This window comes from Dermacentor silvarum, chromosome 2, assembly GCF_013339745.2.
Source record: "Dermacentor silvarum isolate Dsil-2018 chromosome 2, BIME_Dsil_1.4, whole genome shotgun sequence".
Taxonomy (NCBI): Eukaryota; Metazoa; Arthropoda; class Arachnida; order Ixodida; family Ixodidae; genus Dermacentor; species Dermacentor silvarum.
Window position 1 is genome coordinate 24,947,358 of NC_051155.1, and position 18,440 is coordinate 24,965,797.

General features: G+C 46.9%; 1 protein-coding gene and 1 pseudogene across 1 annotated transcript in view; one reads left to right on the top strand and one right to left on the bottom strand.

The window, feature by feature from the left end:
* The first annotated feature begins 4,071 nt into the window (after positions 1–4,071).
* LOC119440879 (uncharacterized) lies at positions 4,072–10,112 on the top strand (annotated as a pseudogene).
* Positions 10,113–11,142: 1,030 nt separating this feature from the next.
* The window catches only part of LOC119439933 (arylsulfatase B), a 322,975-nt gene continuing 315,677 nt past the window's right edge, over positions 11,143–18,440 (bottom strand). The window contains exons 10-11 of the mRNA XM_049661199.1: positions 15,809–15,991; positions 11,143–11,640 (exon numbers count right to left, since the gene is read on the bottom strand). Of these exons, the coding sequence (XP_049517156.1) occupies positions 11,500–11,640; positions 15,809–15,991 (324 nt within the window). The 3' untranslated portion in view covers positions 11,143–11,499. The remainder of the gene's footprint in view (positions 11,641–15,808; positions 15,992–18,440) is intronic.

Below are 18,440 nucleotides of genomic sequence, written 5' to 3' on the forward strand. Positions count from 1 at the left end.
TCGTTTCTCGGCGAACAGATCTCGGCGAACGCCAACTTGTTTCTCGGCGAACGCTTCTTCGTTTCTTGGCGAACGCTGACTCGTTTCTCGCAGAACACTGACTCCTCTCTCGGCGAACGCTGACTCGTTTCTCGGCGAATGCTGACTCGTTTCTCGCTGGCTCGTTTCTCGGCTAACGCGGACTCGTTTCTCGGCGAACGCTTATTCGTTTCTCCGCGAACGCTGACTCGTTTCTCGCAGAACGCTGACTCGTTTCTCGGCGAACGCTGACTCGTGTCTCGGCGAACGCTGACTCGTTTCTCGCAGAACTCTGACTCATTTCTCGGCGAACGCTGACTCGTTTTTCGCAGAGCACTGACTCGTTTCTCGGCGAACGATGACTCGTTTCTCGCAGAACGCTGACTCGTTTCTCGCTGACTCGTTTCTCGCAGAACGCTGACTCGTTTCTCGCTGGCTTGTTTCTCGGCTAACGGGGACTTGTTTCTCAGCGAACACTTACTCGTTTCTCGGCGAACGCTGACTCGTTTCTCGCAGAACGCTGACTCGTTTCGCTGACTCGTTTCTCGCAGAACGCTGACTCGTTTCTCGGCGAACGCTGACTCGTCTCTCGGCGAACGCTGACTCGTTTCTTGGCGAACGTTTCTCGGCGAACGCTGACTCGTTTCTCGCAGAACGCTGACTCGTTTGTCGGTGAACGCTGGCGGCGTCTTGGTCACTGGAATGCAGCGGAGAGTGCGAGAGGGACGCGCCCGCTTGTGACGGCGGCCAGTAGAAGGAACCTGCCGATCGCCCGTGCACGTCGCTCAGTTAGCTGCTCCTTCGCCGCTTGTATTTTCTTTGAGTTTCCGCGGAGCACAAGTTCGCTCCAATAAACCTTGTTTACCGAAAGAACCCTGGATCGTCCTTGGCTCCGTGAAATCTGGTGGAGGTGCGGCGTATATGAATTCTAAACCCAGCGCAAGTCGCCAGGCGAGCCCAACTCGTGCCAGCCGCCGACAGCAAGGTCTTCAGCCGGAATTCGGACTGCTTCCCGAGAAGGCGAAGCAAGAAGACGTCGTGGCCGCCACTATGAACAACGCTGCCACCATAACTAGCGCTACCAATCCTCCCGTAGTTCTTCAGCAACCCAGGGAGCGGCCATCATTTCATGGGCCAATCCTCGGAAGATCCCGAAGACTGGTTGGAGCAAGTCGAATGGGTCAGGCTGTTTAATCGCTGGGACGACGAGGAAACACTGAGGCAAGTGTTCTTCTACCTTGAAGACTCCGCTCGGACCTGGTTCGAAAACCATCAGAGCTCCCTAGAGCCCTGGCAGGAATTTAGAACAGAACTTTTAACGACCTTCATTCACTACGGTTGTGCGGAAGGAGCGGGCCGAGGTCCTGCTGCAGACGCGCATGCAACTCCTTAACGAAGGTGGTGTTGTGTTCGTCGAACAGATGAAAAGGCTCTTCTGGCGAGCTGACTCTGCAATGGCGGAAGAAAAGAAGTTACGCTTCTTAATGCGTAGCGTGAAGGAAGAACTGTTTTCAGGGCTTGTCCGTAATCCGCCCAAAACCGTCGCCGAATTCGTGTTCGAGGCCAGCACAATTGAGAAGGCCCTCGAAGTGCGTGCTAACCAGTATAACCACCCTCCTGTTGGTACGTCCAATGCGAACTACGTTGACGGGACGCGGATTCCGACGGACACGCTACACGAGACCATCCGCGCAATAGCAAAGGAGGAGTTGCAGAAACTGTTCCCAACGGTGCCGCAACCCCAAGTCGCTTTGCTGCACAACGTGATCCGCGAAACTGTGCAACAGGCACTGGGGACTCCTACGCTGCCGGAACTACCCCGTGAGGCGCAGGCTATGGCCTACACTGCTGCTGTTCGCCCCCCTCACCTGCCCGAACCTCGACGTCAGGAACCGTCGTACTACCGTTCTTCGTCGTCCGCCCGCCCACCTACGGTGCAACGCCCAACGCCAAGGAAGACCGACGTGTGGCGAACCACACAATTCGAGAGGAACTATCCGTGAGCAGTGAACACTAATTCCTTGGAATAATTCTGGACTCTAAGCTTACCTTCATCCGTCATTTTAAATATCTGAAGGCAAAGTATCTGAAGACGATGAACCTTTTAAAAATTATGTCACGCACAACATGCACTATTGCACTATGCACTATTATCGGATTGTTCCGACAATAGTGCATTGGCCTCAGCCGTAAAGATACTTGTCTCCAGGTGCAGTACACCTAAAGCCCCTCAATAAAAAAAAAAAAGTAGCGACATCTGTTGAAGATTACTGCTTTCCTCCTCTCCTGCCCGTTCTCTCGGCGCTCGGCCCTCCGATTGGCCGAATGCTGTCACGTGCTCTCTCGCGTTTTTTTTTCTTGCTTGTTTTTTGCTCCCGCCACCATTGCGGTGCCAGACCATTGCGAGCCGTGTATGGAGGCACCACGCATCGCGTCTCCTTTGCGCTTTTAAGGCGTAGTGTTCGCGATGCCGTCTTGCTCGGCATTCGTGTGCAGAACACGCGAAACAGACGGCAAGCGACTCTTCCGGATTCCATCAGCGAAGCGAGGCGCGGTGCAGAGGAAGGTCTGGCTTCAAAGAATCAGCCGCGCTGATTTCAACCCAACACAATGGTCCCGGCTGTGTGAGGTAAGCGAGCGATTCTTCAATGATCCCTAATCTCACATGCTGCCACTTGCTGTGTGAGGCTTCGTTAGTTTTTCTCCCTCCTAAGTGCCGCACTGTTCGCGCTGCATGTTCGCGCTGCATTTGCAACTTTCGTGGCCGGATTTCATCTTGTCCTCAAACGCACGTGGTTTTTGTTGACTCGGTTATACAATCCATGGCGTTGTGTTTGTGTGGCCTGAATGTATGCGAACGGCACGTTTTGAGTGTATCGCAGTATGTTACGAAGTGGTGACGGTATGTAGGGAAAAATGGGCGCTTACCCGCGGAAAGACGATTAGGGCTATTTAGCTAGGGCGACTTTGCGCCTTTAGCAAAAACTCAACTCGGTGGTCGGCGAAGATCAATGTTCTTGTCGCTAAAACTTGTCGCTATCGTCCTAGATCCTCGAGGACCGATAACTATCTCGAAAATGGTAGAAAGTGCTGCGCGTGAAAAGTGTGCTCAGTATTCTAGTCGTGTATCGCGTAGCAGAACAAGAGATAATGACCTGTGCTGGCGGCGAGCCGAAAAAGGAAAACGGTATACAAGACTTCCCGGCGATATGTAGCAGAACAAGAGATAAGTACCTGTGCTGGCGGCGAGCTAAAAAAGGAACACCGTATACAAGACTTCCCGGCGATAATAATATTTGCCGGGAATGTTGCGTTACGCCTTATACTTCAAGGAGCGAGGTTTTACGGTGACCTTGTTTTCTGATTTCACGTTTGCGCAGGATCACTTCACGGATGATCAATTTGAGCCGGTGATTCTGCAGAGCTGTGGCACAAAAAAATTGAAGCGTCAAGCCATTCCATCGCTCTTCGTTCATCGGAAGCAGCTGAAGCAAAGGAAGCCGCCTGCCAAACGTAAGAATACACCATGCACTTCAAAGACATTACCGTGTCGGAATGCCGACATCCTCAAAAACGAAGAGGTTTGAGGTTGTAGCATTCTTTGGGGCGGATTATGGTAATGTCGAATAAACAACAGTACATCCTCTCACCAGTTTTATGGATTTTAATTTCCAGCATAAAATACGTACAATGTGTGAGTTGGGTATATATGAAGCTGTGGGTGTATCAAATTAAATATAGATTTAATCTCCCCCATCATGCAGGTTCTGGTGTGACATCTTGCAGCACACATTTTTCACCATCACAAGAGAGAAATGGTGTTGTTAGTGAGTCAGTAATTACTGTGTGATACCAATCACCATGTTGCACTTGGTACGATGCAAAGCCCATTGATGGTGAATGTTCTTTTTTTCATGAACTCTTTGGAAGCTGGCTCTGCTGACAGCTTGCCACCGCGCTCAGAGCAAGGTGATTTTCATCCATAAAGCAAACACATAGGGGCTTTTCGTCCTTGCCTTTTCTTTTCTTCTCGTGCTTTCGTGTCTAACAGTAATGTTATGCGCAGGCACAGAGGCATCTTTGGCACCGAGTGGCCTTGAGCTCCTGCTCGCAGCTGTGGACTGCATTGATGGTGAGGATCTCTGGTAACTTCAGAAGAGAGAAGGCAGGAATATGAGATTCTTGACAACACGAAAGAAAATGAATAACTATCGATCGGGGCCTCATTTCATTTCGACAAGAATACTTGTCTTCGTCCGGCCTAGAGAAATACAAAGTCTGCTTAACAAAACAGTTGGTGATGCATTATTCTTTCTTAATACGGTTATTCAGCACTATTTTTTATGGCAAAGATATAATGTGTCCTCGTCATAAAAAGTAGCGCGGAATTAAAAAAAAACACGACCCGTTGTCGAAACCTTGGCTAGTAAACTGAGGCTATCCATCAATCCTTGTTCATTATGTTTTGTGTTCTCCCTGGTGACTTACATTTTTATTTCCTCGCATGACTGTTTCTCTGTCATGATGCAGGCACTGTGCCCTCTTGCGCAACAAAGTCTCCATTCCAGGAGGACACACATAATGTTACCTGTGAGTGTTTGCCGGGTGCCATTCATTTATGCGTCGCATTGCTACAGTACACAGCAATTCTATGGTATGGTGTGTTTTTTGTCTGTAGGCTGCTCGGATGTAGACTCTACTAGCCCTATGCTGCAGAGATCACAGCAGGGTAAGGACTTTGTGCTACAAGATGCTTTCTTCGGGGGGTTTATAGTTTTGGTATTTCCTCTGCCTCTTCTCATTATCAACATTTACATTATGCCCAGATATACTACCTCCTTTTACATCTGCTACCCACGAGCTCCTTCCTGAATCTACAGCTCAAGTTGACGGTGAGGATTTCTTTCTGTTAATTCTCATTACACTTGCCTATGGCATGCATTTGCATGTTATTCAATTACGCCATCAAACTGCACTGCAAATTTATCTCGCGCCTCTAATGTAAGAGGTATTGGGAATAGTAAATCTCTGCTATTATGATGTACAAGTAGCTTTTAGGTAGCACAAGCCACATCAGTCAGATTTCACTTGATATACCTGCCTGCGTAAGTCGCTTTCACTCTCATTAAATCCACACGTGTCAAGGCTGAACGGTTGTGTCGGTAGTGCGTTACATTGTTCACCTTAGGCTGACTCGCGTTTGAAACAGCAGCTGAGTACGAGCCAATTTCATATATGCACAAGTGCAGCTATTAAAGCCGTTGTGGTGACTGTGGCATTGTGCTACTAAGCCAAAGAACGTGGGATCGAATTCTGGCCGCAGCAGCCGCATTTTCAGGGGGTCAACTGCAAAAACACATGGGCTACCATGCATTGGGTGCACATTAAAGAACCGCAGGCGGTGAAAATTAATCCGGAGTCCCTCACTACGATGTGCCTCGTAATCAAGTTGTGGTTTTGCACGTAAAACCCCAGAATGTAATTTTTTAATTAAGCCTCAAGGTTAACTGCGAAGAAGCTTTCAGTTTGTGTCAAAGATTTGCGAGTCCATAAAGCAAAAGGTCAGTGGGAGATAGTATACTTCATGCAACTGAAAATTGTTATTGCACAGGTCATCTGTCATGCCACCTTCTACAGCGTGTTTTCTTGCTGCATTTTTTACTCAGAATGCTCAGCAGCCTCCTTGCCCAGTCATACATCTACAGTATGCCCAGCCTTACAACTTCCGCATACATCTGCTAGTCCCAAGCTGTTTCCTGGATTCGCATCCCAATTTGACGGTGAGGATTTCTTGCGGTTAATTCTCATTACACTTGCATATGGCATGCATTTTAATGTTATTCAATTCAGTCCGCACAGCAAATTTTACTTGTGCCTCTAATGCAAGAGGTATTGTCAATAGTAAATTTCGGGTATTATAGCTTACAACTGGCTTGTAGCTAGCACAAGCTACATCAGTCATTTCTCACATGATATGCCTGCTTACGTAAGTGGCTTTCGCTCTTCACAATCCTCGCCTGTCAATGTGTCAGGACAGGCACGTAGCCAGGATTTTTTTCGGGGGGGGATGCCTAATTGATCGAAAGAAACTCTTTCCGCGGCAAAAAAGGAAAAACGTTACGCGGAAATATAGAAGGTGCTTAATTATTAGAAAAGAACGCGAACAAAGTGGAATGCAGCACAAGAAGCGAGTTAATCCGAGATGGAAAGCAAGTTTTTGACACTGGAATAAAGCTAGTGCGTGTGCACCAGGAATAATACTTTCCAACCAAATAATATCCACCTAGAAGTGCCATACAGAGTCAATAACGAAAAGAGTAGTGACAAAAAAAAAGAATGCAAAGGAATCAGGCGCCCACTTAGATGTGCGGCAAATAAAAAAAATTGTCGGACGCTTTCTCTACCGAAGTTCTCACTCTCTGTCTCAACAACAGGCCTGCGAGAAAAACGTGAGCCATTTTATGACAGCAATTCTTAACCAAAAAACACATACTTGGGACAACAAAGAACCAAAACACGCATATGCTTTCATGACACAAAAGATGCCGAACGCAAACATTCGTTGTGCTGTGCTTTTGGAATTAAAGTGCTTTCCAAATAAAGGTTCTTGGGTAGCTGTTCTTGGCGAGTTCCTTGACTATCGTTTGTTTTTTATTGTTTAAATCCACACGCCGCTACTTGTACTTGGGCCTCTATTCTCTTGCGTTAATGGCCGACTGGACGAATTTCGGAGGTGAAGGGGGGCGGGCTGAGCCCTCCCCTGCCTATGTGCCTGCGTAAGGGGTTGGGTCAGAGGAGCATTACACACACTGGTTGCCTTAGGCTGACCTAGGTTTGGGTCAGCAGCTGAGTATCAGCCAATGTCATATGTGCACAAGTACAGCTAATAAAGCCTCAAAGTTAACTGCAGAGCAACTTTCAGTTGGTCTCAACGATTGAGGTCCTTATTTCTTCTGGCAACTATAGATGTTTATTACACTTGTGTATTCTCGCACAGCCTTCTATACCTTATTTTCTTGGTGTGTTTCTCACTCAGAAAACTCAGCTGCCTCATTATCCAGCCACACATGTGCAATATGTCCAGGCCTCCAAACCCCTCCTATATCTGCTAGCCACAAGCTTCTGCCTGGATCTGTAGTCCAAGTTGATGGTGAGGTTTTGTTTTGAATTCAAAGCAGATTTTCAAAGTTGAATATGAACACTTTCTATTGCTTAACAAATAAGACATGATGTGACTGCTCTTGCCTTATGATTCAATTTTTGACTTTGTTTCAACTGGCTCATCAGCCGAGGTCCTTTCGACAACAAACGTGGCTGCTCTGCACAAGAGAATTGCAGAACTGGAGGATAAGCTGCAAAGCCACAAACGAAGACTGTCTGTTTGTCAGCGGCAGAAAAATGCTGCAGTACAAGAGAAGAACCTCCTCAAGAGACGGGTTGATCAGTTTTTGGGAAATGACCAGCCTGGTCACTGAATGCAGGAACTGAATGCATGGAGAGGCCTACGATGCGTGGCACGCCATGGTCAACGCCTACTATAGAGAAGGGGCTGAAGATCAGGCTCACATGCGGACGTAGGGGTTACAACATCGTTCAAGAGATTGGGACGCCACTGCCATCGGAACGAACGCTTCAGAGGCACCTAGAAAACTTCAAGTTTTCACCTGGCATACTTCATGAAATCCTACCGTCTCTTTCCATCAAAGTGAGTATGCTTAGCATAGCAGGTGTTTTTTTCCTTGCTGACCTTACCTACTTCAGCAATAAGGCCCTGAGGTGGTATGAAAACTAACTACAAGCACTGTTAAGTCTTTCGGGGAAACAGGGAATATATTCAGTGGCTGCTGTTTCCTCTGGCTACTGCGTTCAGTTACTGAGTTTTTTTACGTTCATTTTTTTAATGCTGGTATAGCATTCATTATCATGTGACATACCAAGTTTACATGCTATCTTCTATTTATCAGGTGAACCTCATGGAGGACTACGAGCGGCACGCCGTCCTGTTATTGGATGAAATGCAACTTGCATCGGGGCTCGCCTATGACCAAGGAACTGGAGGAGTGATTGGGAAACCAACCATTCCCTTATCAGATGGGACCCTCCCAGAGGATGCAATGGCTACACATGGTCTGGTTTTTATGCTCGCTGGAGTGACCACCCGCTGTAAACAAACGGTGGCATACCATTTTACATCAAATTCCTTTTGCAGTGCTACCGTGAAAGCTGTAGTTATTGACATTATCAAAAAATGTGAGGACATTAGAATAAAAATAGATGCAGTAGTCTGCGACATGGGTGGTGGCAATCAAGCACATTGGAAAGAATTTGGGATTGTTGTTGGAAGATACTGCCACAACAAAGTGTCTTGTTGCCATCCATGCGATAACAGTCGGCAGCTTTACTTTATGGCAGATGTGGCCCATTTGTTCAAGAATCTTCGTAATCACCTTACCCGAGGACAGTCAATATTTTTGCCTGAAGATCTAGTCGGGAAACGTGGCTTATCATCTAATGAAGTAAGCCTTGTCCATGTGAAAAAGCTTCTCGAACTCGACTCTAAACTTGAGCTCAACATTGCGCCTCACCTTAAACCTTCTTGCCTTGACCCAGGTCATTATGAAAAAATGAAAGTTGGACTGGGGCATTCTCGCTGTTTAATCATGACACAGCAGCTGCATTACGCCTTCTAGTTCAAAAAGAGGCCCTGTCAGAAGATGCCTTGACTACAGCTTGGTTTTTCGAAACCGTTTTCAAATGGTTTTAAGATAATGACATCAAGAACAACCAAGCTGGCTATCAGCAAATTTGATGACGCAAAGTATGTTGAGACGATTTCTTTCATGAAGGATGTCATGAGCTTGTTCTCAAAAATTAAGATAGGTGTCGGAAAACAGTTCTGGAAGCCCGTCCAAACTGGCGTTATTTTAGTAACTACAGTTGCCCTTGAGCTCCAGGATTATTATCTTAATAAGAAAAGTGGTCGCAGTTTCACCTGAAAGGCGAAGCATCAATTGCGATAGCAAATTTGTAGAGAGCTATACGGAGTAATGATATTAGCTTTATCAGCTGTATAAACTTGGACATGCAGCAGCATCGGCAACACGCAGAACTGTTGTCGACGCCATCGGCGTTTTGCCCGCGTTCGCTCAAAATGCGTGCGGCGTTCGTGACTGTTGCCGGAGCCTGTGATATAAATAGGCACTTGGTGCCGCAGCTAAACGTCGCCTCCCTTCCCTCCCCCTCCCCCACGGCTTCTCACGCGTCGGAAGAAGGTGCGTTTGCTCTACATATATGGTGATTGTAAAGGAGAAAAGAGACGCCTACTTCTGCAGCCCTTAAGCGAGCACGGCGCAGAACGCGCGTTTGTTCTCCGCCGTGCGTTCACTCCCCGTGAAAGACGCGCCCCTCGCGCCCTTTCACTCGCACATACAGCGTTCGGCGCGCGGCGACAATTTCTTCTCCAAATGACGTCATACGGAACCTCACGGCGACGGCGACGGCGACGGCGACGGCGACGGCGACGCCGACGGCAGAAATCTGCTTTTGAGTGTCCATATAATTGCTATCGCAATAAAAGGTTATGTTTGCGTTTTGCTAAGTCGGTTTGGACAAGATGCGCTAGAAAACCTGTTTTCAACCCTCCGGTCTAAAAATGCAGTCCCCAGGCCACTCGAGTTTCGCTGTGCGATTCGTGCAGCAACAATGGAGCAGTTCTTCAGGCCAAGCAAATCTGGTAGCTATGACCATGACACTGGGTACTCGCTAATAGGTCTGAGCAGCCTGCCAGCAAGACAAAAGCAGAATGTCGACCCTACGAACATTGCTTTTCCTGATGACGTTCTTGCATTAAGTTCTCTTGAGCAAGAGTCTTTTGAGTACCTTGCTGGTTATGCTGTAAATAATGTCCAGAAAAATATGTCTACTTGTTCTGAATGTCGCAAAGCTGTAACATGCAAAGATGCCAACACACTTACTCAGCTTAAATCTTATACAGAGAAGATATGGCTTGCTTTGCCTTCACCAGCTGTTGTTCAGTTTTTGGAAAGTGCTGAAAATCTTTTCCGCGTGAACAGTGCACAACTTGTGCAGAATGAGCTAACACTTTCCCAGCTTGAGGAATGTGTGCTGCAAAGTGTTACACATGTGAATTGTTTTCCAGATTGTCACAACATTGCGAACAAACTGCTCAAAGTGTACTTGAAAACGAGGCTTCAAATATATTTGCGCAAGGAGAACCAGCGCTTGGCGGAGATCAAGTCCACTGTGAAATGTGGCAGTAGGAGTATTGGTAAACAGGTAGCAACCAGTAATGTAAAATAACGTCAAGCTGGAAGCTTAAAGCGATATGTAGAGAAAATAATTTCTCCTGTATTGGAAAACTGCCCTTCTATTATACAAAAAACACAACTCCCACCACCAGGAGACGATTGATAAACCAGAAAAGAAAAGACTGGTTGCAACGCTGCCTTGAAGTTCCTGCTCCAGCTCGCCATGACGTGGATTTTTAAGGCACCTGTTAGTTCTTTATCGGCTTAGTTCTTTATTGGTTCCAATGAACTACATTGTGTTCGGAAGCAGCCATGCACTGAGAGTTCCGGGGACATTTACTGAGTTGGTGTCGCCTGAATCCAAAAATATACTTTGAAATGCATGATGTCACACTGATGTAACAGGTCAAAACTTCAGATGTTGTACTTTGACCTTCATTTTCTCTCCTAATAATCAACCTATTATCATAAAATGAATGGCTGCAAAGTTGTGAAATAATATAATATACTCTAAAGTTGTGAAATAATATAATAGTCTAAAGTGGTTTAGTTTTTAAATCTTTAGTGTTCCTTTAACACAACCAGAAAATATTTTCACGCCTTCTGTCCGATGGGCTTGCCGAACAGATCGATGAGCTTTTGCTTACAGACCTCCCAGCTCGTAATTTCCTGTTCGTGGTTCAGAAACCATACTTGTGCCGTGCCCGACAGCCAAGGAGCGTCCGCTGTATAAATCAGTTTTGATACTTGCAAAACCCGCACTCTCCACCGAAATGTTACGGGGGAGAAAAGACGCTTGACAATATATTTACATGATATATACAACGGGCAGAAGACAGGCAAACAAGATCAAGCCTGTGCGCGCGACTGTCGGCGATCGTCGTCTTCGTCAGTCCTGTCATCATCGTTCACTACTGTAGCGCCTCTTAGCAATATAAAGCACAGTGGCCACTAACCAAAGAAATGATCAGGTTGTATGAGTAACTATAGTCATAATTTCAACGTGAGGAACTTTATGAAGGAAGAGCAACGGTTACCGGACTCCGTCTTTAGTGCCCGCGTTCCCCATTGCGGACAGGCTGCCGACGCAAGTGTGCTGGAAAGCAATACTATTAATTTCTTCAGCTATTAAGAACATTTGAAGAGACGTATCATTTTTATTCGCATACAGGAAACTCCCACGTTATCTCTCAGCCGTTCAGTTCCTACTCGCTCACACTGGCACGTCATCTTTCCAGGTGACCCAGAAGCCCCCATGGTTCTTCGGCAGTGCGGCTGGGTCTTTGGGGACGTTGTTGGGCTTCATAGCGGTCTTTCCGAGTTCGTTGACGCGGGCCTGGAGCTGCTGGACAATCTGCTTGACAGAAAATGGAACAGGAGACGTAATCAAAGCTAAATCGCAAGTGTTCCTTTACATAAGAAGATTCAAGCTCGGAACTTGTGGCATTCGAAGCTTAGAAAAGGGGAGAAACATCACCACAAGCCAGTTCGACCATTCGTAAATAGTACTGTTCCCTGTCAACTGTTATTATTCGAAACACACTGCAACTTGGTATCCGGTGACACGAACGGTACATTTCTGTGCGCGTTACTCGGTATTTTCAAGATTATTAGGAAGAAGTCTGTGCATCCTCATTCATTCATTTTTATTGTTCTTCACAACATGACGTACACATTGTGAAAGGAACCAAGCATAAAAGTCGTTCCATTACGGCTTGAACGGCCATTACAGGCCCATTCACACTTGAGACTAAGCGAGGTCGCGCGACCAAGTTGGTCGCAAAGCGACCAGTCGCAAGTAGTCGCAAGTGGTCGCTTTTCTCGAAATGCGACCATTTCGGGCCAGTCGCTCACTGCTCGATTTTTCAGTCGCGCGACCGCAGTCGCAGAACAGCTGAACCAATCAGATGCGAAGGAACAGGACGACCGTATACGCTGACGCTTATTTTACACGGCGGTGACATTTCAAGCAGACGTGAACGGCATATCGTGATACATTTCGGTTTAGCGACTCGTCGGTCGCATTTGTAAGTGTGAAAATCGTTCGTCTTGAGTAGTTTTCTGGTCGCCAGTCGCAATTGGTCGCGCGACCTTGCCTAGTCGCAAGTGTGAATGGGCCCTACGACCTCAATGTTCAGTTCAAAACGGCGACTGCATGTTACATTTATCTCACTTCTTTTTCATAGGAAACAACAGATTCTTTTTTGACTAAGCTGGCTAGCGCGGTACGATGAAGCACAATTGCGACCAGTCTGGGTCAAGCAAGGTACGGAACAGAAACGGGGCCGAAAACTACAAGTTAATTTTTAATTATGATGTTTGTTTGTTTTTTCACTCCAGAACGCTACGAAAAAAATGGATGAGGTAGGCAACCTTCTCTGGTGCTTTTCATTCATACAATTCATACACTTGTGGCTTAACCATGATACCTCATTTGTAAATTGACATGAGCTAGTTGTTATTTTAGAAGTGGCAGCACCGTTATTACGGTTTTGAACGTCTCACGTGATGAGGTATGCACGTTAGTAACATACTCATGAGTGTTTGAAATGCATGACCACCTCGTTGGTGGGATAATAGCTGAATTGAATAAGTGCTTCCTAATTGTGCGATTGATTTTGGTCACAGTGATATATGAACTGAAGTTGGTACAATATAACCGACCAATTTTATCTGACGTAAGGATTTTAAAGTGTGCTTCCACAATGGTATTTATTGTTACTATACCTACGGTCGTAAGAAGAGCGCTGAGTATTTCTGTGAAGCTCGGAGCACAGTTCAGATTTTATGAAATGTATATTTACACTCAATTACTGTAATAATTCTTAAGTTATGCAAACAAACATAAACTGGTTCAAACTGGTTTGAACCGCTACTTCCTTGCTTTGGAACTAAACCGAAACTGAACCGTTTTCGTTGAACCAGAAAAAAAGGCGCAGTATATCGCCCTAAAGGCGAAGTATCGACTGCGATAGGAAATTAGTAGCTAGGAAATTAGTATGCTATCCATACGAAGTAAGGATAGCAGTTTTATCGGCCGTTTCAACTTGTAAACATTGAGTAGCACTCGTAAACATTCGCTTACTAACTAAATTAACAAGCATGATGTCACACGCGCACAGGCAAACATGAACACTTCTCACTCCATGACCGCGGAAATTCGCTGTCAAAACGCTGGAGTGAGGAAGCTTGCCGGCAGCAGAGAGCGAATTGACCTTCGTGCTGCCTCTCGCTTCATCGCCAACGGAATCACAGCGCACTGCGGACTCTCTCCCCGTTTCAGATCGCTTTCAAGATAGGGCCCGCGCGGCTGCGCCATACGCAGCAGCCGCCAGGGTAGAAGTAACGGTCCCTCCAGTCATCCCCGACGCCTTGCGCGCAACGGAAGACGGCGCGCTTGCTCCGCGCTTTAAACCCCTGTGCGCGTGAGATTGAGCCGCCATCGTTGGCTCACCCTGGCACGCTTTCACTAGCACATACAGCAAACGGCGACCGCAGCTACCGAATGTGCGTAGCCGGCGCCGATGGGACGAGGGGCCAACAACCAACAAGATGGCAGCTCTTTACCGAGGGAGAACTCGCGCATGCGCGTGAGGGCCGGTGATGTCGGCTTGTTCACTTGCTCTAAGCAACTACTGGCTCTAATGTTTACGTATTACATAAGCTATCAAGCTCGTCTTCTTTTTCTTTATAAACGCGATGCAGTGTAAACCAAATTGTCTACCGTTACGTCACCTAAAACCCGTGCAGGGAGAGTTATTTTGCTTAGGTCTATTGATGCGTTGTTTGAAACTATTTTATGGGCTTCGGCTAGCTTTGTTGATTCCAGTTGGCTCCTGTTGAAGAGTCGACAGACGGGGTGATGCATCAGTGGATCCTCAAATATGTCCTTTGACATGACGACGCGCAGTAGGGCCTATACCGTTGTTGGCGCGGTGCGAGAGTCACTGTCTTAAGCAATATGTCGAAAATGCTTTGCGCTGTTAAGCCATTAAGGCGTGCTGGCTTCGTCATAACGCCAGCGTAGACACTCCTTACCGCAATGTGTCTGCTAGACCGTCACACCAAAGCCTCGGATTTCAGAAGTAGTTCTAAGTAAGAATTAGGTGAGATTAGAGTTGTCTAAGAAAAGAAAAGCAAATTACCCGTAATTGGTTACGTGCTGAACAAGGTTATTATGGTCATAATTTCAGTGTTTAGGACAAAGTAAACATGCATTCCTGCGGGAACCATATGCGCGTCCACTGCTACTTTTACCAGCGTGGCATTGCCACCACGTGTAGTATTCAGTGTTGCGGGCGTCCGTACACCGTTCTAAGAAGAAACTACGCAGCTCGAATGAACACAAAAAATATTCTACTCGCTGTCCAAAGAAAGCATGCACTAGATATTTAGACACTTCGAATGGTAGGCTTTCTATTGCGCTGTAAATAGAAATGGTAGACCGACCCTTTAATGTACACATATATTTAAGTACAGTGCCTTTTTTTTCACATTTTGCCCCCAACTCGAAATGTGGCCGGAGGCAGAAATTTAAGCCGCCACCTGGTGTTTAAGCTGCACAACGAGCCAACACGGCGTGCAGGCGTACTAGACAGATGATGATATTCAGTTTTAATGCGTAGCATTCTATGGATGTCTGTCGAGAACTTCCGCGTGAAGCGAGAAAACCCCTTTCCGAATACAGGACGAGAATGCACAGTTTAAGTCCATTGTGTGCGCGCTCGATATCTGCCATCCGGGGTACAGTGACAAAACGGCCCATTATGAGCTATTGCAATATGCGTGTCGGCACAAAACATTCTACGAGCCCGTCGCTTTCGCCGCTTCCCATACGCCATAGATAGATAGGAGGCGTTAAACCTAGCCTATAGTAAAATGGCGATAGGGAGCAGAATGGGACGTAAGGTGAATGAAGGGGACCCAAAACATGAGGATGTACAATTCGTGCATTAATTACGCTCCCATCCGATGCCTACGACGGCATTAACGTGTTGGTTATGCCACGTTGCGGGTCGCGCAATCAAATTAAGCAGAAGCTCCGTGAACGGGAACTGCCGAAGATATGCGACATGGCGGTCGGCCTGGTGCAGAATTAATACGTTCGGCAATGTAAATATGTGCATCTATCTGCTCGTACTCCTCATGCATATATAAATAAATAACGCATAGAACATCAGTGTAACTCCCGCACACATCATTACCACGCATAGACACTCCGCACCACGCAGACCGCCTATCTTGGACAGTTACCGTTCAGGGAGGTTCCGCGTAACGTTTTGTTAACATCTTTGTTCCCGCTCGCGAATGCAAAATTCGACTTCGTGATTATCTCAGCTAACTTCAGTCAAGAACCTCGGTCGGATTCCTTTGCCCTTATTGTTCAATCATTCAAATTATTAATCATAACTTAAGTATTACTAACTCACGTTTGTGATCTCGGAAGACGTGGAAATAATTGTGCTATAAATTTAGTCAAGCGCCCACAAATAATATACTTGGCAATGTCACGTTATCTGCACCTGGGGCTTTTCCTCGGCTATGTTTCTGTACTCGCACGGGTCGGCAACGATGTCGAACAGGCAGGGCGCCTGCGTAGAGTTGCAGACGGACTTGCTTTCGTCTCCGGCGCTGCAAGAAATGGGCGTAGAGTAGGCGTCCCCTTTCGTACCGCAGCTGGGCGTCAGGCCGCGTTTTTTGAAAACCTGGGTGGAACATAAAAAAATCACCGCATATCCACGAAGTAAATGATGATAAGTGGGCGAAGCCCCGGGGGATCATTCGGTTAACCGTGAATCCATCGATCCCCCGTATATATATGTACATATCTATGTGTATTTATATTGTTACAAACGCTGGCAACTCTCAGCGACAAGACAAAGCTGATCAACTTTCAAAATGGCTAGCAGTCCACATTACGGAAGAACAGGTGATCATGTCTCACAGTCCACTGCGCATGTTTCAGCAGTTTCATGACAAGCACTGCTTGATCTCTGGACAAGGCCCCATCGTAGACATTGCAAATGCGCTAGGCTTTACAAGAGTCTCTACGGTCGATCATTTGCGATCTCATTTTCCACTCTTGGATGCTGTAGATCATAAACGAAAACAAACTGAGCCTTCACCCTATGAACGATATTTTCCAAGGGTTGAAGCTGTGGTGTTGTTTGGTGAGCCAATGAGGTGGGAGACAAGCCTGCAGCTGATAATAGACGTGCTTATGACGAACGGCCTTCCATGCACTGCCGCACCTGCCATTCCTTACCCCGCACCTCCACCAAAATGTGACACAAGGATGGAAGTAACAGTAAAATCTATTTACAGGTGATATTACAAGAGACAGGCAGCGCAGGCAAGTCCCTAACGTTGTTTTCTTCTGACACCAGCTCGTGCCCTTCTTCTTCCACCTTGTTCCCAGCGTTGTAACAATATATATACTGTACATGTGTACAGTATACACAGCGCTTATATAGCCCTTGTGCACCGCAGCGCCCCTAGAGGTCTCCATGCAAACCAGAGCTACGGACAACGGATGATGAGGGACAAGGCTCGGCCCTAAGGTGCTTCGCCCCTAAAATCACGAGCCATTCCACTCTGTGAAGGTGGATGACCAGCGAAGCTGTTTAGCACGTAGGCAGGTTGCTCCTCGGGAGTCCGGACTATACGCGGCCTCCCCATTACGACGATAGAAGATAAGTGAAATTAAAAAATGGAGAACGGCAACTTGTCTTTCAGGTTTTTTATATATCTTTGCGTGGATGACGGGACTGCCATCTCGAGGAGCCGGAGGAATTTAGACACGCGTGACGTTTCGACGGCTGCACCACCACAGGAGAGCGGAAGGAAAGTAAACTAGATAAGCAAGCACTTGGAACCCCGACAAAGAGAGGGCGGTACGAACGTAGACATGGCCGACGCGGGTCGGACAGCAGCAAATATTTGAGAAACGTTTATTATCTACCTGGGAGTCTACTGATCATGAAAATAGTGCCTATGGATAACTAATCTACTCAAAATGCATATCTGATGGACGCTGATGAAGAAGCTATGGAAGAAGACGACGGCAACGCGCGAGCAGTGGCAACGCGCAGGCTTGCCTGAGACAAGCTCATAACTAGAAGGACCGCTCAGCGACGTCCAATTGGATAATTACATCGTGTTTTTGGCACGTACACACAAGACTTTATTATTATTAGAGTTATTATTAGAGTTGGTATAATCGCCGCAGTAAGGCTTCGTCGTGCTGAGTCACAAAATATAATGGATCACTTTGCCATTTGATACTGAAAATTGGTACCCTGTTTACTGACAGCAACTAGTACTGCGCATATTGATGTGCATCAGCTCACAAGAAAAAAAAAAAACCCTGTGAAGAGGGAAGCCCAGCGAAGCTCGCACTCTAGTGAGATTTTCTATGTTGGGATATAGCTATATTGGGGATTTGCTATGTTGAATTTAGCTACAAAATGGTAAACGGACCACTTCGCTACGTACTCGGGAAAGAGGCTTCGGTGCCGGCTCCGAGTAGCAAAATGGGGTATTTTTTAACACTTAGACGATGGCTATACAATGCCCGGCTCTGAAAGAACTGCCCATGGCGACGGTGTTCCTAGCGCGTTGTGGGGTACGAGACGCGTCGGCGTTCACAGGCGACAGCGTTCCTAGTGCGTTCCTCACGCTTTTCTATGACGTTCCCAGACAAGATTGCTTGACCAAAGCTCCGTATATACAACGAACGCTAACGCGAACTCTTACACCCCACTCCTCCGTTGACCTACCTTTTTCGTGCACCGCCGTTGGTTGGCGCGCCTCACGCTTTCCCCCTCCAATGCGAGTATTGGAGGGCGTCACTTACGTCAACCCCCCTCCCCGTTCGCCTTTTCATCTGCACCCTCTCACAGCATTCTCACAGGGTTGAGCTCTACTTTTCCTCTCCTCTCCCGCTAGGTCATGCGACTTTTCTACATGCGGGCACGATCTCCTGGAACCTAGCCCTGAACAGCTTCGCTGGAAAAATTGGCTGAGGTTAGCTCTTGTAAACCTAGTTATCACGAACGCAAGGCTTGTTTGCCTTGGTTTTGCAAAAATCACCAGCCATTCCCCTGTCGAGAAAATGGGAGTAAGCGAAGCTTCTCGTGTGTGTATCTGACCTTC